General features: G+C 40.9%; 1 protein-coding gene across 1 annotated transcript in view; it reads left to right on the top strand.

Moving 5' to 3' along the window:
• Positions 1-21,092, top strand: part of LOC138043792 (hephaestin-like protein) — a 24,754-nt gene continuing 3,662 nt past the window's right edge. The window contains exons 1-12 of the mRNA XM_068890246.1: positions 1-1,346; positions 3,026-3,459; positions 4,225-4,533; positions 6,378-6,696; positions 7,404-7,599; positions 9,829-10,066; positions 10,448-10,624; positions 11,827-12,030; positions 14,713-14,962; positions 15,847-16,086; positions 17,933-18,158; positions 20,283-20,609. Coding sequence (XP_068746347.1) covers positions 1,183-1,346; positions 3,026-3,459; positions 4,225-4,533; positions 6,378-6,696; positions 7,404-7,599; positions 9,829-10,066; positions 10,448-10,624; positions 11,827-12,030; positions 14,713-14,962; positions 15,847-16,086; positions 17,933-18,158; positions 20,283-20,609 — 3,084 coding nt within the window. The 5' untranslated portion in view covers positions 1-1,182. The remainder of the gene's footprint in view (positions 1,347-3,025; positions 3,460-4,224; positions 4,534-6,377; positions 6,697-7,403; positions 7,600-9,828; positions 10,067-10,447; positions 10,625-11,826; positions 12,031-14,712; positions 14,963-15,846; positions 16,087-17,932; positions 18,159-20,282; positions 20,610-21,092) is intronic.

Raw genomic sequence — 21,092 nt, forward strand, 5'->3', positions numbered from 1 at the left:
TGTCTGAGTTCGAACCCTTGAAAATATTGGACTTGCACTCTTACAGTGCGATGCGCCTTACCGTGGCCAATCAGGATGTGTGATTTGATTGACGGTCACACCTCGGTGCAAAGTTCGCACAGTTGTAAGTTGAACACCGTTGCATGGGTGGCCACGGTTAGGCGCCTTGCACTGTAATAGTGGGGGTTCAAGAAGGCGGAATATTGTCACATTTGTTGTCAACTGAGTTGTGTTTTGAAGGCCATCTAGGACAGTGCTTGACTCGACAAACAAACTTGACAAATTTCAGACGTCAGTTCTAACTCTTGTTTTCACCGAAGCGAATACTATTCCAAAGTGTTTTCAAATTTATCCGCCGCAATTGACATACATACCTAGTCGCAGAAAAACACAGGTAACACAGATCTACATTTATTCCATCGAAAAAACAGCCCAATCATTAAAATTGGAATGCTGTCCTACCGAAAAAGCACGCAATAGAAATGACGAATATTTTTGTGGAGGAAACCCACGAAGGTTTGAAGCAACCATCATTGTTATTTCCAGAATTCAAACAATGACTACGTGTCTACGCGGCTTTCTTAAAAAGAGCCCTTGTACATTTTTTTTTTTTTTGTGGAGGAAATCGACGAAGGTTTCAAGTAACCTCAATAACCCACTTTCGATATGTTAAAATTCAGTCCTAAACAAAAAGTACCATCTCGAGGCTCTGCGGAATATATATAAGGATTTGTACGAGGACTGAATTTTAATATATCGAAAGTGGGATATTAATAACTCAAAAAAGGGGCTACACGGCTGCTTGGCTTCGTGGCTATTAAAGTGGCTTCCTTCAAAATAGCGCATGAAAGAAATTCTGACTGCATTCAGATTTGCATCCATGATTTGCCCAAGAACTTAGCACCTTCCTGGTTCTTTCTTTTTCTTCTTTGGGCATTCTTATTGCATTATATTCCGATATCCATCCCTGAATACAATACCGTGAATAAGAAACTGCCAGAACTTACACTTCTTAATGACTAAGATTATTTCATGCAAAGAAAATCATGCCTACATACCTGTAATGTGCATACCCATACTTAACGCCTCAGGGCATGCATATTAGGAAGTCGTGCGCGGTGTTTTGGCAAACAGCTCGATCTAATCCATTACTAGAGGTATCTTCCTAATTTTGAGGCAACTATGTTGCTTTATTTTGCTTTGAGTTTCACTGTGTTTTGCAGTTGTTTGCCGGGAGTGGTTATTTCGGAAACTCGTGAATATTACATCGCAGCCGTGGTTAGAGAATGGATATACGCACCCACAGGGCTGAATGAAGTCAAAGGAGTACCTCTCAGTACTGAAAGGTAATGTCACTTTTAGTGTCCTTGATATGGGGCAAGCCATTTCGTTTTTCTTTTTTGCGGTGACCAAACAGCCAGAGTTACTTTTGACTGACAACTGTCCACCACTCGCATGATAATACAGTAACTACTGCATTAACCGAGGTCACTGATCACAGTGCTCAATTTAAAAGGATATGTCATCTTGGTTAACCGTTTCCATGTATGCGTTCATAAAATCAGCAAAGTTTCTCAAAGAAATTTAAGAGTTTAAGAAACGAAGACGGCTACGGGAGCGACAACTCCAAAAAGAAAAAACACGAAAGAAGAATAATTATAATCGTCCTGTACATGTTTCACGCATTTGTGTACGTTTCTTTGGCATCCTTTGCAAAGCAACGACGTTAAATCACCAAATTTAGGGTTTGCACAACTACGTGAGTATACAAAAGTACATCATTCTCTATCTTCAAAACCGCTCAGCGTTTTGACAAGTATCTTAGCTTGTGTCCTTTGTGTTTTAATGTAAAATTTGAGCAGCATTTTTCCACTGTGATGTGGCATCTTTTGGCTTGAGGTCGGCATTTTCCTGCCATTTAGGTCGAAACGATTAACAATGTTGCAAATTGGAAATGATCCCAACTCCTGTTCGACAGAAACTACAAATCACGTCCTATTTAAAATGTCTAACACAGCTGTATAATTAATGTCACAGTGCGTAATTAATGTAACAATGCATAATTTATGTCGCATTATGTCATAAGGTTATCTTAAGCCTAAGAACGTTATCTATTACTTTTCTGTTAGGGTTCTGGGGCCCGTTTCTCGAAAGTCCCGAAACTTAACGGGCCATTTTCGGGTGTCGCAATTCCTTTTGTATCTCAAGAACGGAGAGCATTTAAGTCGTCAAACTTCACAGTCATGTTTCTTTTAGTTACCTTGAAAACATGTTAGAAGACCGGCTTTCCAACGTCGGCTTTCGGACGCGAAAAGTTGTCGGGACTCCCAGGTCATGGTTAAAGGGAGACTTTGTGGCGCCTATATCAAGTAATGTGAATTTCATTGCATTGCGGTAAAACAACCCTCACTCTGCTCACTTCAAATTTGATTGAGTACAAGAATTAAATCGCTCTAGTTTGGATTCAAGTTTTCCTTCGGATTGTTTAAGAAAGGTAGATGTCTTGCGGTAGCGTTTAGCTTATAAAGATATCTGTTAATATAGATACGTGCGTGTAGTATGGCGGAGTAAACTTGTCTGACCGGAGTTGAATAAATGGAGGTCAATTTATGATTCTTTTGTTCAAGTGCAAATTAGCCTACCAAGCCTCGACACCATACAATGAATTGAAAAGAATTCAAGTTCTAAAATGAGGCTTGGTAGGCTAATTTGCACTTGGACAAAAGAATCATAAATGTGACTGCCATTTATGAATAAGGTCTATTGAAGCTCCCAGGTGGCCCCAAAGGTCACTACAAACTTTTTGCGACATTAAGCAAAGGGGAGTTTCCAAAGTGCTGAAAATACAGACACAGACTTAACTACCGTCTTTCTCGATCCAAGTAAATAAGTGATATTGGCGTATACCGCTTCACTTTTAAAAGCCATCAAGACTCTTGATGGCTTTCGCTTACTTGAAGTGAAGAAAGTTCTTCCAAGGGCGCCGGAGTTTATAATTTACAATATGTAATCAATATCTTTTCAGCCATGCAAAGCTTTTCACCCCTCGAGGTACGGGTAGAGTTTCTACATTATACAAGAAGGTGCTGTACCGGGGATACACGGATGGGACCTTTACACAGGAGATACCCCATCCACGCCACTTGGGTGTATTGGGTCCAATAATAAGAGGAGAGGTCGGGGACACGATCAAGGTGCACTTCAAAAACTTGGCAACAAGGCCCTTTACAGTTCACCCCCATGGAATCTTCTATAACAAAGCTGATGAAGGAGCCATTTATGCCGATCACGTTAACACTAATGCAGAACAAAGGCAAGATAATTCAGTGAAGCCCAATCAAGTTCGCCTGTACACGTGGTTTGTCGATGACGATCACGCCCCGACAGACGAGGACTGCGTTACCCGAATGTATCATTCTCATGTGATCTCATCGAAAGACGTTAACACGGGCTTGATAGGTAATAAAATATTCCTGCTTTTTTTTTCCGACAAGAATCTTTGCTTCTTAAACTAGGCACTCAGTCTAGTAAGCCTGGAACATCAATCACACAGTAGGAAAACTTTTGTTTGGAGGCCTAGGATTTGAGTTGCACGGTCGTCTAACAACTCAGAGTATTGAGAAAATTAACTTTGATGCTTTAGTACCGGGGGGGTTGCAGATCGAGGTTGGAATAACCTAAGGCTAACGGCCCTCCTTACCTCCAGCCTCCCGTTTATATTGATAGATTCATGCATGAAATACCATCACATCATTTTTTTTGCCATTGCTAGGCTGGCTTTCCGAAAAAAATATTTTTACGAAGGTATGGTCAAAGTAACTATCAGGAACCCATGACCCGGAGCCTACAACTCTACTGTGTTCGTGTAACGGCGTTTTCACAGACCGATTTATTTTTAGATTGAATTTCCCGCGAATGAGACTCCCACCGGAGCTCGATGACCAATTACAAGAAATTAAGCTGACGTCATAAGGTCACCTAACCGGAAATGCCTTTGTTTTTTCCGGAAAAGATAGTGTAAAAATAGATTGGTCTGTAAAAATGCCGTTACATAGGCCCAGTATGGGACCTGTAGGCTCTGGGTCATGGGTTCCTGTAAGCATTTTGGTTAGCGCGTACAATTACAACGATTCTTATGCCGTTACACAGCCCCTTTGTTGTTTCGCTTTTTACCAAAATAATAATAATAATAAATTATCTATCATTTTTTGCCTTTAATTTTAGGCCCATTGCTAATTTGCAAACGAGGAGTTATGATGGAAAACGGTGCCAAACGGAAAAAGGTCGATAAAGAATTTGTCATTCTCTGCACCGAGTTTCATCAAAACGAAAGCAGGCTCCTGGAAGAGAATATAAAAAGCTACACTCGCAATCCCGAGACAATAAAAAATGACCCAAATTTTATTGCGAGTAACAAGATGGCGTCAATCAATGGCTACATATATGGAAATCTTCCCTCGTTAGACATGAACCAGGGTGATAAAATCAGCTGGCATATGATTGGCGTGGGTGAATGGAGTGACATTCACAATCGTAAGTTCTTTTCATGGTTACCGATCCACCCCGAACCAGCCCTTACCCTACAAGCAACCTAATTTACTTTATTTTGTTTTTTCACATTTAATGGGCCCTTTGCAGGATAGTGATCACATGGTACAAAACCGCCATACTGGGACGCAAATTGCCCACTGGGACATCTAAAACAAAGAAAATTTAGATTAAATAGCTTTGTTTTAGATGTTCCAGTGCGCAATTTGCGTCCCAGTATGGCCAATTTGTACCATGTGATCACTATCCTCAGTGCAAAGGGCCCATTTAAACGGAGATACTGTTCGTTGATTGGCCAAGACGCACACTGTAACAATTCATGGCGCGTGAGAAGGCTGTTCTTCAAAAAGCTGTATCACGGCAGTGCAGTTCATTCTGTGTAGTTTTACCAATTATTCACCCCTACTTGTTATGTAGCTGGATGGATGTTGCTCGCTGGGATGATTGTAATAGCCCACTTTCGATATATTAAAATTCAGTCGTAAACAAAAGGCATCGTATCGAGACTCTGGAGAATAATCTCATACAAATCATTACATTTATTCCCAGAGCCTCGAGATGATGCCTTTGTTTAGGACTGAATTTTAATATTTCAAAATTGGTCTATTGGTGCGTCTTGATCCGTGGAAGCTCAGAAGCTCGGTCGTCGTTTGACCGTTCTGTTGGTTCGTTTCGTCAATAGAGCGAGTTTTTAATCGAGTTTCGTAAGACCAAAATCAAAGTAATTACTTTGACCAATCAAAAAGGACGGAGACAATCCAGTAAAACAATCAAAACTCAAAGTAATTACGCGTAACCGACACAAAGCGCGGGAAAATGTGCACGCGCGAGCCACGATGGGTTTTGGCTTCAGTTCTGATTGGTTGAAAAGGGGGTGCGATAACTTTGAACCAATCACTGAGTGAAGTAATGCAAAACCAAAGCAACTCGCTAATTAGTTTCGACATTCAATTGATAACCGCTCTAATGGTTTACTGGCAACTTGTTCTAAGTTAGTAAATCAGCTTTCTAATGTAAGTTGTCGCAGGAGCCTATCCATAACGAGGAGCCTGCAACTCCACGAAGATGCACTGTAAAAGGCGTGGCACATTAGGCACATGCGGCTAGTTTTTTAATCAACTGAGGACAAATTCAGAGCTCGGTAATCCTAGCCAGAATTTGTGTAATCAAAAAGCTCCTTGTGGCAAAGTGTCCATAATATATTGGTCTTTTTTTAAAATTAATCCCCAGTCACTTTTTTCTCCACCACGAACCAGTGGCTCACATGGTTAAGCACCGGGATGCCATGCAAGAGGTCGTGAGCTCGAACTTCGGCCGCAGCAACAAATCACTCAGGAGATAGTGCTGCCTTTGTGATTACACCCGCAAAATAGTTGGACTTTCTAGTTTTCTCGAATAAGGATGATAAACCGTAGGCTCCGCCTCACATCACTTGTCTGGGACGTTAAAGAACCTACACACCGTTCGAGAAGCGTGGGGGACGTAGTCTTTGGCTTATTCTGTTCTAGGCGCACCGGTGTAAATTACTCATCATTCAGCTAAGATTGTAAACTACACGGCTGCCATTTGGGCCATAAAATCAGTCTGGAAAAAAAGTCGCCCACGAATTGTTGTTCATTGACTTCCTCAACTGCATTTGTAAATAGCCAACTAGACTGCCTCCTGCCAGTTGGAATTCTTAAAAGTTGTTGTTGAATGTTCAGTTCTGTCGTGATTGTGTTCATTGGCCCTGAAAAGCCCCTATGGCATGAAGAGTTGTCAATTAAATATGTATGTATGTATTGTCATCTATAACAGTTTAATAGATGTTTGGTTTTTTTTTTTCTTAGCTTCCTTTCATGGCCACACAGTACAGATCAGTTCCCACCGACGTGACACAGCTTTATTACTTCCTGCAACTTTCCTGACCGCTTACATGACAGCTTGGAATCCGGGAACTTGGCTTCTTAATTGTATGAAAAGTGACTTCTTTGATAAAGGAATGTCTGCCCTCTTTCGGGTTAGTCCCTGTAAAAACAAGGTTACTATGCCAACCGTTAGTGGTAGCAGAACCAAGATTTACTATCTGGCTGCGGATGAAGTTACGTGGGATTACGGACCCTCTGGTGTGAACAACATGGACGGAAAACCCTTAACTTCACCAGGAAGGTAAAAGCTATCTTTCAGGTAATAGACCTTTCTACAGTTTCTGATGCCATGTTGGTTGGCGGAAAAAGCACGGCTTAAATCACAGTGAATGTATGGGAATTTTGCCGACTTTGAACCATTATAAATCCTTTCAAAGTAAGGTCTGACAGTTGTGGATAGCGAGAATACCTCTCTAAAAGCAATTGCATTGAGATTATTTTCGGGAATTACGGCGATCGGAATCAAGCTCTAACGACCGTAAACGAAATTTCTAAATTTCATATAAACCCTTGCAATCAAAACTATACAAATTCCCGCCAATTTTGAAGCAACATGAGGAGATTTCTAATATCCAATTTTCAGACTTTGCGCCTTGTGCAATGATCTAATTTTCCCTTGAGTGAATGATATTACTAAAATGACTGAAGCATTTTAAAATTTTTGAAATCCGCTGTTTTGTAGCGGACTTAGAGAGGTTTGAATTCGGCAAAAATCCCTTACATTCACTGTAATCTAAGTCGCGTTTGCCCCCCAACAAATATGGCGTCAGAAACCGTGGAAAGGTCTATTTATAGGCATTGCAAGAAACCTCACAGCGCAGCTGAATCCTTAGGTTCATTGGGAATAAGCATTTGCGTGGTGAAAATTCTTAATCCAGTCCTTTTTTTGAATATCATCCAAAATCTACATACACTCAGAAAAGCTGCTTGATTTACTTTTCTTTCCAGTGAATCTGCCACGTACTTCAGTCAAGCTGATAATAGAATAGGAGGGCGATACAAAAAGGCGCTGTATGTTGAGTACACTGATGAGACCTTCACCACAAGAGTCAACCGGTCTTCCAGTAAGCTTCATTTGGGATTTCTTGGTCCCGTGATTCGAGCTGAAGTCGGCGACGAAATCAAAGTCTTCTTTAAAAACCAGGTAAATCCGTAGTCTCGGAGAATGAACTCAGGCGGATAGAGTAAGTTGCTGGCTTTCAATCAGTGGCCTTTTTTTTTTTTTTTTTTTTTTACTGAGACAAAAGTAAACAATTGCATAAGAGAGTTGTGCGGCAAAAACTGAATGCCGAATGTGCCATTGGGAACGGATAGGCTTAAGTGAAAGTGAAGGACTCAATGATTGCTGCTTTGTCTGTGTTCAGACCGCAATGTTGTCACAATGTGGAAGCGGTCGGGAATTCCTTTACGAAAAGGTAATTGAGTATGAGTTGGCGTCTCCTGTAATTCGTCCATCTACAAATAAACATTCTTGTGTTAGTTTTATCGCATTCTCAATAAACAGCGAGCACCGCGAAGAAACTGAGTTCAATTAGTTTTAAAAGGAGTGTGAAGGTTGTGTGGTTTTCTGCGGTAGACGAATGTTGATTCTTTCTTAGCAGTCACTTAAATGCACCACTCAGTAGTAGTAGGCGAAAGAAATTGCTATTGTAGTTATGATTGCCTTCCTCTGAATTTGTACGTAGAAAATGACGAAAATTTAAGACATTTTTAAGTATAGAGAGAACTTCACGATTGTGTTAATTTTGTGTCGCTACCCCAAAGTTATGATAGGCTTATAATTCTTGAGTCACATTTTCATCCAATCCGAACTAATCGCAAAACCAATTGGCCAAGTTAATAGAGCGGTTTTCAGTTGAGTGTTGAAAGTAATTAGATAATTACTTTGGTTTATGATTACTTCACTCAGTAATTGGTTCAAAGTTCTCACACCTTTTTTTCAACCAATCAGAAGTGAAACCAAAACCAATCGTGGCTCGCGCGTGCACATTTTCACGCGCTTTGTCTCGGCTACGTGTAATTACTTCGAGTTTTGATTAGTTTGCCGGATTGTCTCAGTCCTTTTTGATTGGCCAAAGTAATTGCTTTGGTTTTGGTTTTACGACACTCAATTGAAACTCGCTCTATTCGAACGGTTGGACTGATATGAGCGTGGAAATAAGGTTCAAACCGCGGCAAAATCATTCGCAATTTAACCCACTTCTGACATAAGCTTATTAAATGTTTTGGTGTGTAGTATCGCTGAGAAGTTCTACGAGTTGTGCTGTAAACAACGAGAAGAAATACTCAGTGATACCACACACCAAAACATCTAATGAGCTATTTATCATCCAACTATTTCTGACTAATTTGAAGTGTGACAGATCTGTGAGTAACAGGCGGGCGGCAAACCTCAGCACCTAAACTAGTCAAACCGGTTCTCTACTGTACAATAACCAAGTGTACAATAACTTGCTGTACAATATCGTGGAATATTTGAACTCGTTTCGAGCGTTTTTTGTACAATAACTAATACAGTTTGATACTAAATAGAATTTCCTATAATTCTAAGTGAAAGTGATCATCGCATGAATGAATGAAGCAACTTTAGAAAGAAGCCTGAAGAAAATCCAGGCTTGAACGGAGCTCGGCCCCAGGACCGCGCGCTTACGCTGCACTTTGTCCTTCATCTGCGACATCACTGAAGTATAACAGATGAACGAACGTTCTTGTTCCAGTCTAACCGAGGCAGTTCGAATCTAGCTTTGTCGCATTTCAGTTCGCGGGCTTTGAGCCGGCTTTTGTTTTGAATATCTCATCTAATGGCCATTTTCGAGTTCATGTCTTTCTCCTCTTCAAAGTGAATCTAAGTGGGAAGTTTTAGTGATGATAATTAGTTATGCTTTAAATATGAATGAAAACTAATTTTCATGAGAAGAACTTTGCACTTAGACTCGCTTTAGGTAGGCATGAACTCGGAAATGGCTTATTGGCGGCGTATAATTTTCAGCAGTAAAATTGTAGCTAATTATCGTCTTATGTCGCCAAAATAAGGACGCGGAAGGTCTGGAAACTGTGTTTCCTCTTCTACTAAAAGGGTGCAAATAAATTTTAATTTCGACTTCTGATCAGCCAAGGATTTCCCTGCAGAATAGCACGTACTGAATTCGTTTGCAAACGTATTTTTCACTCGCTCTGAACGAACAAATTATTTCGTTTACTTCTGCAGTTGAGCTTTTCTTGTTGAAATAATTTAGGAAAAGATTCGAATATAAAATACTTCTTACGTAGTAACGTTGTTTAGGGTTTTGTTGTCCTCACTTGAAAACTACTTGAGCCACCGTGACGGAAGTCTTTCACCACCACTGACTTCATATTATCATATCTTTCACAGGGAAGCCACAATTACAGTATCCATCCTCTCGGTGTATTCTACGACAAAGCAAACGAAGGAGCCGGATATCAGGATGGGACGTCCGGAAATGACACCTCGGATGACGCAATAATGCCCAATCAAACCTACCTTTACAGATGGACCGTACCGGAAGCTGTTGCTCCTACGGACAACGATCCCCCGTGTATCACATGGATGTATCACTCCAATGTCGACAGGACCAGAGACATACAAAGTGGTGAGAATTCAGTAACTGTGCATAAAGTGCGATGTCCACTGAATCGCGTGAAAAATAAGGGCGGCGAGTAAAGAAGTGGGGTCGAGTGGTGGCGTTGGTCTTGGAACGACAATTCTAGACAAATTACATTGGAGCACTTCTATACGCGACTCTCTTCTCCTGACCACCTTTTGTTCTTTATGTCATGCCACTTATGTCCCTAGGTTGACCCCAATTCAACTGATGACACTCATGCAACAACATTCAACTTTGAATCAGGGGCGAGGAAGGAATAAATAGCCCATTTTTACCTGAGAAGTAGATTCTTTTAGATAATTTCACGAAAATCGCGTTATCACATAACAATCGGAAATTCCAACGTGTGTACCCCATTTTCCATAGGTCTTATTGGCCCTCTGATTATCTGCAAAAATGGCACTTTGAATGCAGCTAGGCCATGGGAGAGAAAAGACGTCCAACACGAATTTTTTCTGCGTTTCGGTTTGAACGACGAGTCCCTTTCATGGTATTTTGACGAAAATAAAAACCTCGCAGGGAATGCGTCCACAATAAACGAAGGTGAGTGTCTTATACAAAGAAACACATTTAACAGCTCGATAGTTCCATTGCGTCGGTGTACTCTGAGAAAAACCTTTTGACGCCGGACTAAAGAAGAAAATTATGTGTCAACTAAATTCACATATGGCTCCAAGAAAGGCAATGGAGACCGAATCCCTTGGTTGGAGTCAAAGGCTTTTCCCTTTCGTAAGTCGTCGATAGCATTCTCAGAAACTGTCACGCGTTAGCCTTCAAAGTAGTCGGGCTGGTTAACATTGGAATGAGTTTAAGACTGTTTTATCCTCTGTAAAGAGCTCTTCATTATATAGGTTTATTTCATTGAGAGGTAACAACACTTTCATTAGGATTTGGCCGAGCGATAGCTCCGATTGGAGCTTTGTTAGTTGTCTCTTTTCTTTATCAGCAAAGAGCTAACCTATCGAAATAACGTTTTAGGAAAGGATAAATGGTAAGGCAAGTGCATGCTCTCGACACTTCGCCATTTCATGTCATTCGAATTTGTTTCTCAAAAGTATTAGGACTTGACCAGCCTAAATATTACGCATATTTTTATTCGAAGCGAAAGCCTATGAAACTTGGCAGGCAGTTAGCTATCGTTATTGTTATAACTGTTCCGAAATGTGCGTATCACATTCTTGTCACGTGACCCGAAATCGACTTACAACAGTCAGATGATATTTGTTACTCACAAATGGGGAACATTCAGCTACATTTTACAAATCATGTTTCTTGATTATTCGATGACCCCTTCTAAAGCCTCTGTCATGCCGTCTTTTAATTATGTATGCATGTTAAGAGCAATTAACAATTGAGGAAAATAGGTTACGTGACATGATAAACATCCAAATATCTTAAAAGGCAAATACGGAGTGCCACATTAAAAGTAAAAGGCGGCATTCGGTTAATGCTAAAAGTTTTCAAAATTTTGAAGTATAAATGTTTCCCATTTTGAGTAAAGGATATAAAGGTTATAATTTGTTTTAGGGTCACGTGACCAAAATGTGATGCAAAATATTTTGGCAAATTAATAGCAACACTGATAACAAACTTTCTGCTAAGTTTCATGGACATTGGAAAAATACTTTCCTTCAAATAAAAATATGCGTAATAACTGTAGGTTGGTCAAGCCTTAACTCCCACTTGAGATTCTTGATATTCTAAGTGTGTGTCTATAGTCATTTTGTTTAACATGGCATTTCTAGGGGACCCTGGCTTCAGAGCCAGTAACAACATGAGAAACATCAATGGCTATATGTTCGGCAATCTACCGGGATTGCGCATGTGCAAAGGTGACAATGTCTCCTGGCATTTAATCGGCGGTCCAGGCTTGGTACATACAGCTGCCTTTTATGGAAACACGTTTCTACGGAATGGTAATAACTTCGATACAATGGGGTTAGCCGAAGGTGAGTTCCACAAATCCCTGCATAATGGACAATAGTAGCCTGCGAACGCAGACGTATTTCCGGCGGTCGTTTCTCTTCAAACGACCGCTGGAAATACGTCTGCGTTCGCAGGCTAGGACAATAGACATACTTCGCACTTAGACTCGCATTGAAGAGGAGGCAGACATGAACTCGGAAATGGCCTATTAGCGACAAGTTGTCAAGGCTGTGCGATTTGCTTGGGATCATACTTGCAGTTTTTACCACGTGCTTGACATAAAAATAAAACGCAAGAATTATTTTTCACGCTATTGAACGCTACTACGTTACATCTCAACAAGCAAATAAAAAACAGAATAACAGATATTGACCACTTAAGGACGTTCGCGCCAAAATCTTCCTACGGTGAGATTTTCTTCATTTCTCGCCTAGAGTTAGGTCATAAAGTACTTACTCCAAAAATAAAATAAAAATTGGGGGTCACCGACTTTGTTTCGGAGAAAATGGCAGTGGAAAAATGCCTTAATTTCGATAAATCTGTCATAATAACGAAAGGTAGCCTCATCTGCTCATCCATCGAAAATCCTAAAAATAAACTGTTAGAGTGAAGGTTTCCGTGCATAAGTTTTTAGGGGTGGGGTTTTAAGATAATTTCATGCCGCTAGGGATGTCGTAAACAGTAGAGTTCATCCTGGACGAGCGTTTTCGTAACCTCTATCCGTTGCAACCACTACCGGAATTCGATGGCACGAGGAAAGAAAATTAAAAAAAAGACAACTTCTTACGGTGAAATTTTTTTCATTTTATCATATTTTGTAGATAGTAAGTAGAGTAAGTGATTCATGATTAAAAAAATAGGGGTCACCGATGATCCAAGGGAGTAAAATCGATGTGATTTTACGAAGCTCTTGGAAAACTTCGTTTGTCACGTTTTTGCGTGACCTGTCGGGGAAGGACTGGAACCCAGGAGAGGATCGATCGTTGAAGGGATGAAAGGTTTTTACCCCAAAACAAAGCTTTCTCGAGCACAGCAACGAAGTTTTAAGCAGTCGTCATCTTCATTTGGTTAGTGTTTTGTATAATATTTCTCCATTGCCGTCATGCTCGTCTTCTGGAGTGTGGTTTTTGTGAAATTTAATCGCTGGTTTGTTCCACGCAGGTCCGCACTATTCAAGCCGACGAGGACGAAAATACTGCTCTATTTTCACGAAAGTAAAGGAAAAGAACTTCAAAAACATACATTCGTTTTGAACTTAAGTTCGTAGGGTAATAAAAACATTAAAAAAAGAAACAGCCCCATTAAATTTACGCAACGGTTCGTCCTCGAGTTTTCCAAACTTTCAGCCACTACTCGATCAGCAGCTACCTTTTCCAGAGCTTTTCCATCCTCCCGCTCACTTCTCTTCAACGTTTCATGATGATTCGGAAATAAATGTGCCATTCTTTTGCCGGCCTGGAATTTTTTCCCCGGCGTTTTTGTCGCCATGTTATTTTAACTAATGCTTGAACAATATTTATGAAAGTCAAGTAGACTAGTGCACGACTGATAAAAACAACGCGAACATCAGTCGTGCAGTAGTCTACTTGACTTTCCTAAATATTTTTAATCAATTTTGACTAATCACGATCTTCTCTTATCCAACATTGTGCAAGACTTATCGTCCACGGTTTCTGCAAAGGTTTTCAAACCTCAACTTCACTAACGCTCTAAGTAATGCGTGACATATTACAGTCGCGTTACCTGCGCAGTTACGTTGCGCACAAACAATTAGCGCGAACGTCCTTAAGTAAAGCCCCAAGCTCGTCTAACTTCGCACAAGAGCTCAAACGACTAGTAGATTGGAGTCAAATCAAATCACTTGGGATTAAAGCAAATCTAATAAAATGCTGGTTATTGGTGAGACGAGGAAACCAGAGTACCACGTTGAAAACCCTTTGAAGCAGTTCAGAGGACCAACAAACTCCACCGCACATATCATGTTAGGAGGCAGTGTGGCCCAGTGGTTAGGGCGCTTGCTGTGAGGTCCGGAGATCCCGGGTTCAAGACACGTTTCTGACCACTGGTTGAATTTTTTCCTGCTAGTCCCTGGTTCAACTTCTCAGCTCCACTTGTAAATAGCCAACTAGCTTGCCTCCGGCCAGTTGGGTTTCTTAATAGCTGTTTTTGAATGTTCTGTTCTGTAGTGATTGTGTTTCATTGGCCCTGAAAAGCTCCTATGCGCATGTGGTCAATTCAGTACGTATTGTCTTGTATTGTATTGCCAATCTCGACCCCAGAGCTCTTCTCTAGACCGAGGGAGAGAAGAGCTCTGGGGAACCCTGAAACATAGTGTCTTCTCATTGGTTTTCGTGAAGAACAATCAAAAGCGTCTCTAATTGGTGCATTCATGTTAGCACGAGGAGTGACCAGGCACAGTAAGGCTCAAATAATTTTTGGCTGTAAGAACCCTACGGCGCATGTTCTGCTACGCAGAGTTTCCCAGAGCCTTGGGTCGACCCGAGGCTCTGGTGACGAGAATGATTTTATTGCATATTGAGTCCGGGAGTCGAACCCGGACCACATTGGTGGGATGCGAGGGACATAACTACTCCGCCAACCCCACTTTCCCAGATTACTTGGGCAGGTTGCACCTCAGTGCCTTGAGCCACTACATAGACGTTCCATTCCAAACAACTTTTTTGGACTTTGCATCTTCACTGCAGGGTCTCTTGCGACATTGCACATGACCCCTGACAACCCAGGAGAGTGGAAGTTAGTCTGTCGTGTAAACAGCAATTTGAAAGGAGGAATGGTTGCTAAGTATAAGGTCCACGAGAATTGTAGGAAAGTCACCAATGAAAAGCCGATGGAAGGGCGAAAGAGATGGTATTACATTGCGGCTGTTGAGGAAATCTGGGATTACACGCCCTCTGGAAAGGACATGATCGAAGGACTAGACCTTGAAAATAGCACGTGAGTGATTGCTAGGGGAAACGAATTTGCTAAGACTTTGAGAATCCAAATAAAAATAAAATTCACTGGTTATAGCCCGAACACTTTACCACATTCTAATGATGATCTGAGCATCGATTTTAAGAGATTTTTTTATTCTAGCTTCTGTCTGTTCTCGTTCAGTTCAGTACTCGAAGTAAATCCAGGTTGTCCCCGCTTCAAAAGCCGGGCAACTAAACCCGTGAATTACGTTACCCTGATAGATCCAGGGTTGCCCATCACGATTAAATGCACACCGTTTTGAAATGCAATCACACGGCGATGGAACATGAGTATCCTTAAAAGTGAGTATCCCACAGTTTTGGCTGGGTTTAAGTGTTTGCATTTCGATCTCAATTGCCTGCATGTTTGTGATATTGCCTCTTGCATTTTTATATGTGACAATGTTTTGTAAAAGCCACAAATACTAAAAAACATGGCGAAATCTCAGCTGTGGCAATTTAATGATTGTTAACGTCACACTACTGCTAAGTCGAATGCTGCTTATGTAATTCGTTTTCTATTTTTGGTCAAGTTGTCCGTTGTTTTTTCCTCGGGCAATCAAGCTTTTCATTTTACCAAAAGCTGGTCGTCCGGTTAACTTCTTGGTAGTCTGGGAAGACCGAACGACCCGATTTCGAGCACTGCTATTGGATAGGTTACACAAAAAAATAATGGGAGCGAATGAAGTGTGATAAAACGGGTCTGCTTGCCGTTCTAAACTTTATTGGCTCTAAATGATTTCCTTCTTTTGAGGTTTGCAATTCACAAGAAAACCAGAATCTTAAAGTCTCTATAGTCGTTTCTAACCTCCAAACCGTTTAGTGAAGGATGGGAATAGTCTTGAATTCACTTTTTTGTTCTAGGTTTGCAAGTCGTTACACTGTGCCAGGTCCTCTTTTCATCGGCCGAAGAAACAAAAAAGCAATCTATCGAGAATACACCGATGCAACATTCACAAAACGAAAACAAAGAAGCAAGGATGAGGAGCACTTAGGAATTCTTGGACCTTTGATAAAAGCCGAAGTAGGCGACATCATTGAGGTCGTCTTCAAAAATTTAGCATCAAGAGAGTATTCGATTCATCCTCACGGCCTATTTTACAGGTATTTGCGCAAAGACGCAAAAATAGAGTGGTTTTCAATTTAGTGTCGAAAGTAATTAGCGAATTGCTTTGGTTTATGATTACTTCACGCAGTGATTGGTTCAAAGTTCTCGTGCCACTTTTCCAACCAATCAGAAGTGAAACCAAAACCAATCGTGGCTCGCGCGTGTACATTTCCCTGCGCTTTGTGTCGGCTACGTGCAATTACTTCAAGTTTTGATTGGTTTACTGGATTGTCTCTGTCCTTTTTGATTGCCAAAGTAATTACTTTGGTTTTGGTTTTAGGACACTCGATTGAAAATCGCTCTAAACTAGTATCTTATTGTTATTCCTGCACTCTTGTGCTATTTTAATAGTGGGTGAAGTCGAACAAATTCTGTTTAAGCCTTTCACAATCTTTTACCTGCTAAGGCAGTGACGAAAGGACCTGTTTACTTTTGGTCTCACTTACAAGGTGTTTTAAATCTTGCATAATCAGTGCGCAATGTGAATCATTATCGTCTTTCCTCCTTGTCGTGCAACCACTCGACTTAAAATCTCAAGAGTCACATTTAATAATTTAGCAATCACGCCTCCACCGCCATGTTGGTGATGTAAACAAATGTAAATGAGAGGTTTATTTCTTATTGTCTGGTTTTTCACTAAAACGACGCAGACAGTATCCGTAGCAACCAACACCGGCGCATTAAAGCCTGGTTTTCACTAGCGACGCAAGCACATGCGTAACCATAACAGCTCTTGTTATATAGCTGGAGTTTTTCCCGCTACAGCGCGCCCATTCATTGGTTAGTTCATGGTCACATGGCATTTAACAATGAAACTGTTTACCGCCAAATGCCATGAGCGGGCAACATTGCGAAAACTATTACGTCAAACGGGGAACAGTTCACTGTTACCCGCCAAATGTTGACCGCTGTTGCACGTGATCAGAGCGTGCAGTTGAAGGTGGCCTGATTTTGTCGCTGGAATCTGGGCGCTTCTTTCAAAATGTTTGACCCATTTTTTTTGCTATATAACAAAATATACGCTGCGCCTCGGGGAAACATTGAGATTCTCGGGAAACAAAAAGAATTGTTTCCCTCGGGACCAATCATTAAGTGTTTAATTTTTTCACCGTGAAAACGGGGTCGACGCAAGCATAAACACATGCGCAAAGTTCACCATATTTCTTTTCTTTTTCTTGCGCTTGAGCGGGCGTCATATCATATCATCATATCATATATCTTTATTTACCCTCGGATTTTAGAGTAGCTTGGTGTAGCTAATATCTCCGAGCATTTACCCTCCCAACCATGATGCACCACAGAAGACAGACCACAACACTGGGAACTACTTGCCCTACTCTTTGCGACAAGTGTGCGGGTTCTTTTACGTCCCACAGGATTATGAACATTGAAGAGTTGTGAGACGGGACCTCCGGCTTATCGTCCTTATCCGAGAAGACTAGAGAGTCTAACCATTTGCAGATGTAATTACAAAGGCAGCACTTTCTCCTCAGTTATTTAAAGACCCTTAGTGTTGGTCCGGCCGGAGTTGAACTCACGACCTCCCGCGTGACAGCCCGGTGCTCAACCAACTGAGCCACCGGTGCGCGGCGTTCTCATGATACTGTGTGAAAACGAAACACGGCATAAGTTGCGAATACATGAATCGAAATTTTTTGACTGGTCATCTTCTCGTAATATCGTGGATTTTGTGCAGCGCTAAGGCCTAAACAATGAACAAGAATATAGAGCAAAGAAACTTGTCGAGTTTCTAAACCATCGCCAGTTAATAGCAAGGGTCCAGCCTAATTATTAATTACACGAAATCACAAAATATTCCCGTAATTTCTTTCCGTTTTTAAGGAAAAAAGACGAGGGATCACAGTATAAGGATAGCACAACTGGGACAGATACCGCTGACAACGCCATTGCACCTGGAAAAATGTACAATTACGAGTGGGAGGTACCCGAAAGAGCAGGACCTGGGCCCAACGATACGGAATGCCTTTCGTGGGGTTATTTTTCAGATGTGAACCCAGAGAAAGATACCAACAGTGGACTTGTGGGACCTCTGGTCATTTGCAGAAAGGTAGCTATGCGTATATGCCGCTGAAAGTAGCGCTAAACGACTGATTTGGTCCATTTTAAATAAAGCAAGGAGTAATCTTAAAGGGAACCTCCACTAAAACAACAAAATAGCTTTAAACCACAGAACATAATGTTTACAATTGGAATTGCTCAATCTTTTTCCAATGAAAGCGTTTGTATTCGAGAAAAATAAATTCCAAAAACGCTTATTTTGGCTTTCAAATTTCCCGGGCGCCGCCATCTTGAATAATTGTGACGTAATTTGGTTGCCCTATTGTTACAGAACAATCGCTCTTTGTATCAGAACAATAGGGCAACCAAATTACGTCACAATTATTCAAGATGGCGGCGCCCATGAAATTTGAAAGCCAAAATAAGCGTTTTTGGAATTTATTTTTCTCGAATACAAACGTTTTCATTGGAAAAAGATTGAGCAATTCCAATTGTAAACATTATGTTCTGTGGTTTAAAGTTATTTTGTTGTTTTAGTGGAGGTTCCCTTTAAAACGGATCTTCCCGTTGATTGCTTCGACTTGCTCCTGCATGGGGAGCCGTCAAAAAATGAGGGGTTTGGGCCCTAATAAGTTTTTCACCGAGAACCATTCGTCAATCAATATTTCGCAAAAGGCGAAACTATTCGCGTCTTTAGTAAGGAACTAAGCAAGATCGTCGAAGAGGATAGAAACTCAATTTCTCTTCATTGTACTCTCGCTAAGGTCATTTTATTTAATCTTCTCCCTGGGCCCGGTTGTTCGAAAGCCGGAAAAATAAATTCAATCCAGGATTAGCGTAAACCTTTGTTTCATGTTTCAATTTTTTGGTGAAAGTTTCTTTTGCTTATTTTAGTATTTCAAGATTGACTTCTAATGTAAAATTTTGCCGAATATCACCATTTGGAATAAACTCCCTGGTTAATTTTTAATCTGGGATTAGTGTTATTCGGCTTTTCAACAACCGGGCCCAGATAAAAATGCGCTGTGATTAGCACCGGACAATAACGCTTTCTAGGTTTGTTTTTGTCACAGTTCTGGAGTTCATCTACTACAAGATCTCGTTGAGATTGAAGATCATCGCAGATAATCATTCGCAATAACGAATAGAAAACCTGAATAATTCATCAGCGGGATTGAACGGTATTTTAACCTGTAACCTATGCGATGCCCATACATTGCTTTACCAATTGAGCGGTCATGCATGCTATAACTGGGAGTTGGTCATACTTTAACATCGTCAGTTCCCACGGCCTGTTCCCGTCTGACCTTGTAGCTCAGTGTAGAGCAGCGGTGATCTAACCCAAAGGTCGTGGCTTCAATTCCCACCGGCCCTGGTCAGAGTTTTTCTCTGTCCTTGTGTGGGCCCATTTCCATCAGTAGGGCTAATGCTCACATGGTTCATATGTGGTAGATACTTAGAACTTCTCATTACACTCTAATCAGTTAAGTCTGTTCAAATATAAGTGCTACACGGCCAACGTTTCAAAAAACGTAATCCCTCCTTGGTCATATTGTAAGTTCGTAAAAAGCCGATAGAGAGGATGGGCATCTGTACTAGTAGAGAAAACTGTTAAAAACTGTCTTCATGTTTTTTGGGGAAAATGAAGAAAAATATTAGTGAAAGATATATATTTTAGTTATATAGCTGCATCAAAATCCAATATTGCCAACAGATCTATTTTTTTATTAATTTTAGCCAATTGTCCAAATTTACAATCAATTGGATAGTTTTCCTTTTAACGTTAACTTCAGCCTTGAACAAACCGCCCAATTTGAGAAAAATCTGGATACTTTTCATCACACCAACGAAGAGAGCATGAGATGATCTCTTGCATCAACCAATCAAATGTCCAGATAAATAAAAGGTTTGAGTATTAGCCAATCAGGTTGCAGCTATTATTACTGCTATCAAACTGCTGTTTTCTCCAAAACAATCCTTGGACTGCCAAATTGGACTCGGCCGAATTTGGCAGTCCTCAGAATTTTTCTCATCCAATTATAGATGACAATCTGTAAGGATAATTAACATTCAGATCTTGGGAGTGAATTAAGCCTGAATTTCTCAGGCTTCCCTTTTCGTCACTGCTAGAGTAGCGTTCATAACTGGGATGATGACATTCGTCTTTCAATAGGGCACTTTAGACGACCAAGGCAAGATAAAGGGCGTCGATAGAGAATACGTTCTGTTATTCACTGTGTTTGACGAGAATGAGAACTGGTATCTGGACGAAAACGTGAAGAGATATCTAACTGACAAGAACCCAGGTCCTGTCGACCAGCTGAAGGCCATCTTTGACTTCTGGGAAAGCAACTTGAAAGGGACTATTAATGGTTACATGTATGGAAATTGTCCACGGCTGATTATGTACAGTGGAGAAAAGGTTGTCTGGTATCTTCTGCAAGTTGGTGGTCATACTGAAATGCACACAGTGCATTTCCATGCACAGAGCATCTTATATGTAAGTGTATATTTGAATTTCTCTAGGACTTTTTTGGTATTGCATTACTACGATTCGTAATTTACATTGCGCTCAACAATTATTCGATTCTGATTGGACTGGTGCAGTACAATTTTACGGGGACCCCTAAGGGACGTACTGCAAATCAAAAAGTTGCTATACAAAAACACTTCGTGACGTCATATCAGTGCTAGACCCCGAATTATGCTTCTCACCACCTCGGCCGTGGGAAAAACGACTACCAATTTTGTCAAATGTACGGAACTCATACGGCCAGTTAACGTGAAATACAAGTTGCTTGATGCTGAAATTTTACTTTTGAGGGATAAAAAAACTTGCAGGTTATTAGGGGCAATTTCATTCCGAATTGTGCTGGGGCTGGGCTCCTGGCTGGAGATAACGTGATTAACCCAAAAATCCAGCGCCACATTCTATGACAATCACACGTGAAAGAAAAAATCCTGGCCTTCGCGATACGTTATC

The sequence above is a fragment of the Montipora capricornis genome, chromosome 3 (assembly GCF_036669925.1).
Source record: "Montipora capricornis isolate CH-2021 chromosome 3, ASM3666992v2, whole genome shotgun sequence".
Classification (NCBI taxonomy): Eukaryota; Metazoa; Cnidaria; class Anthozoa; order Scleractinia; family Acroporidae; genus Montipora; species Montipora capricornis.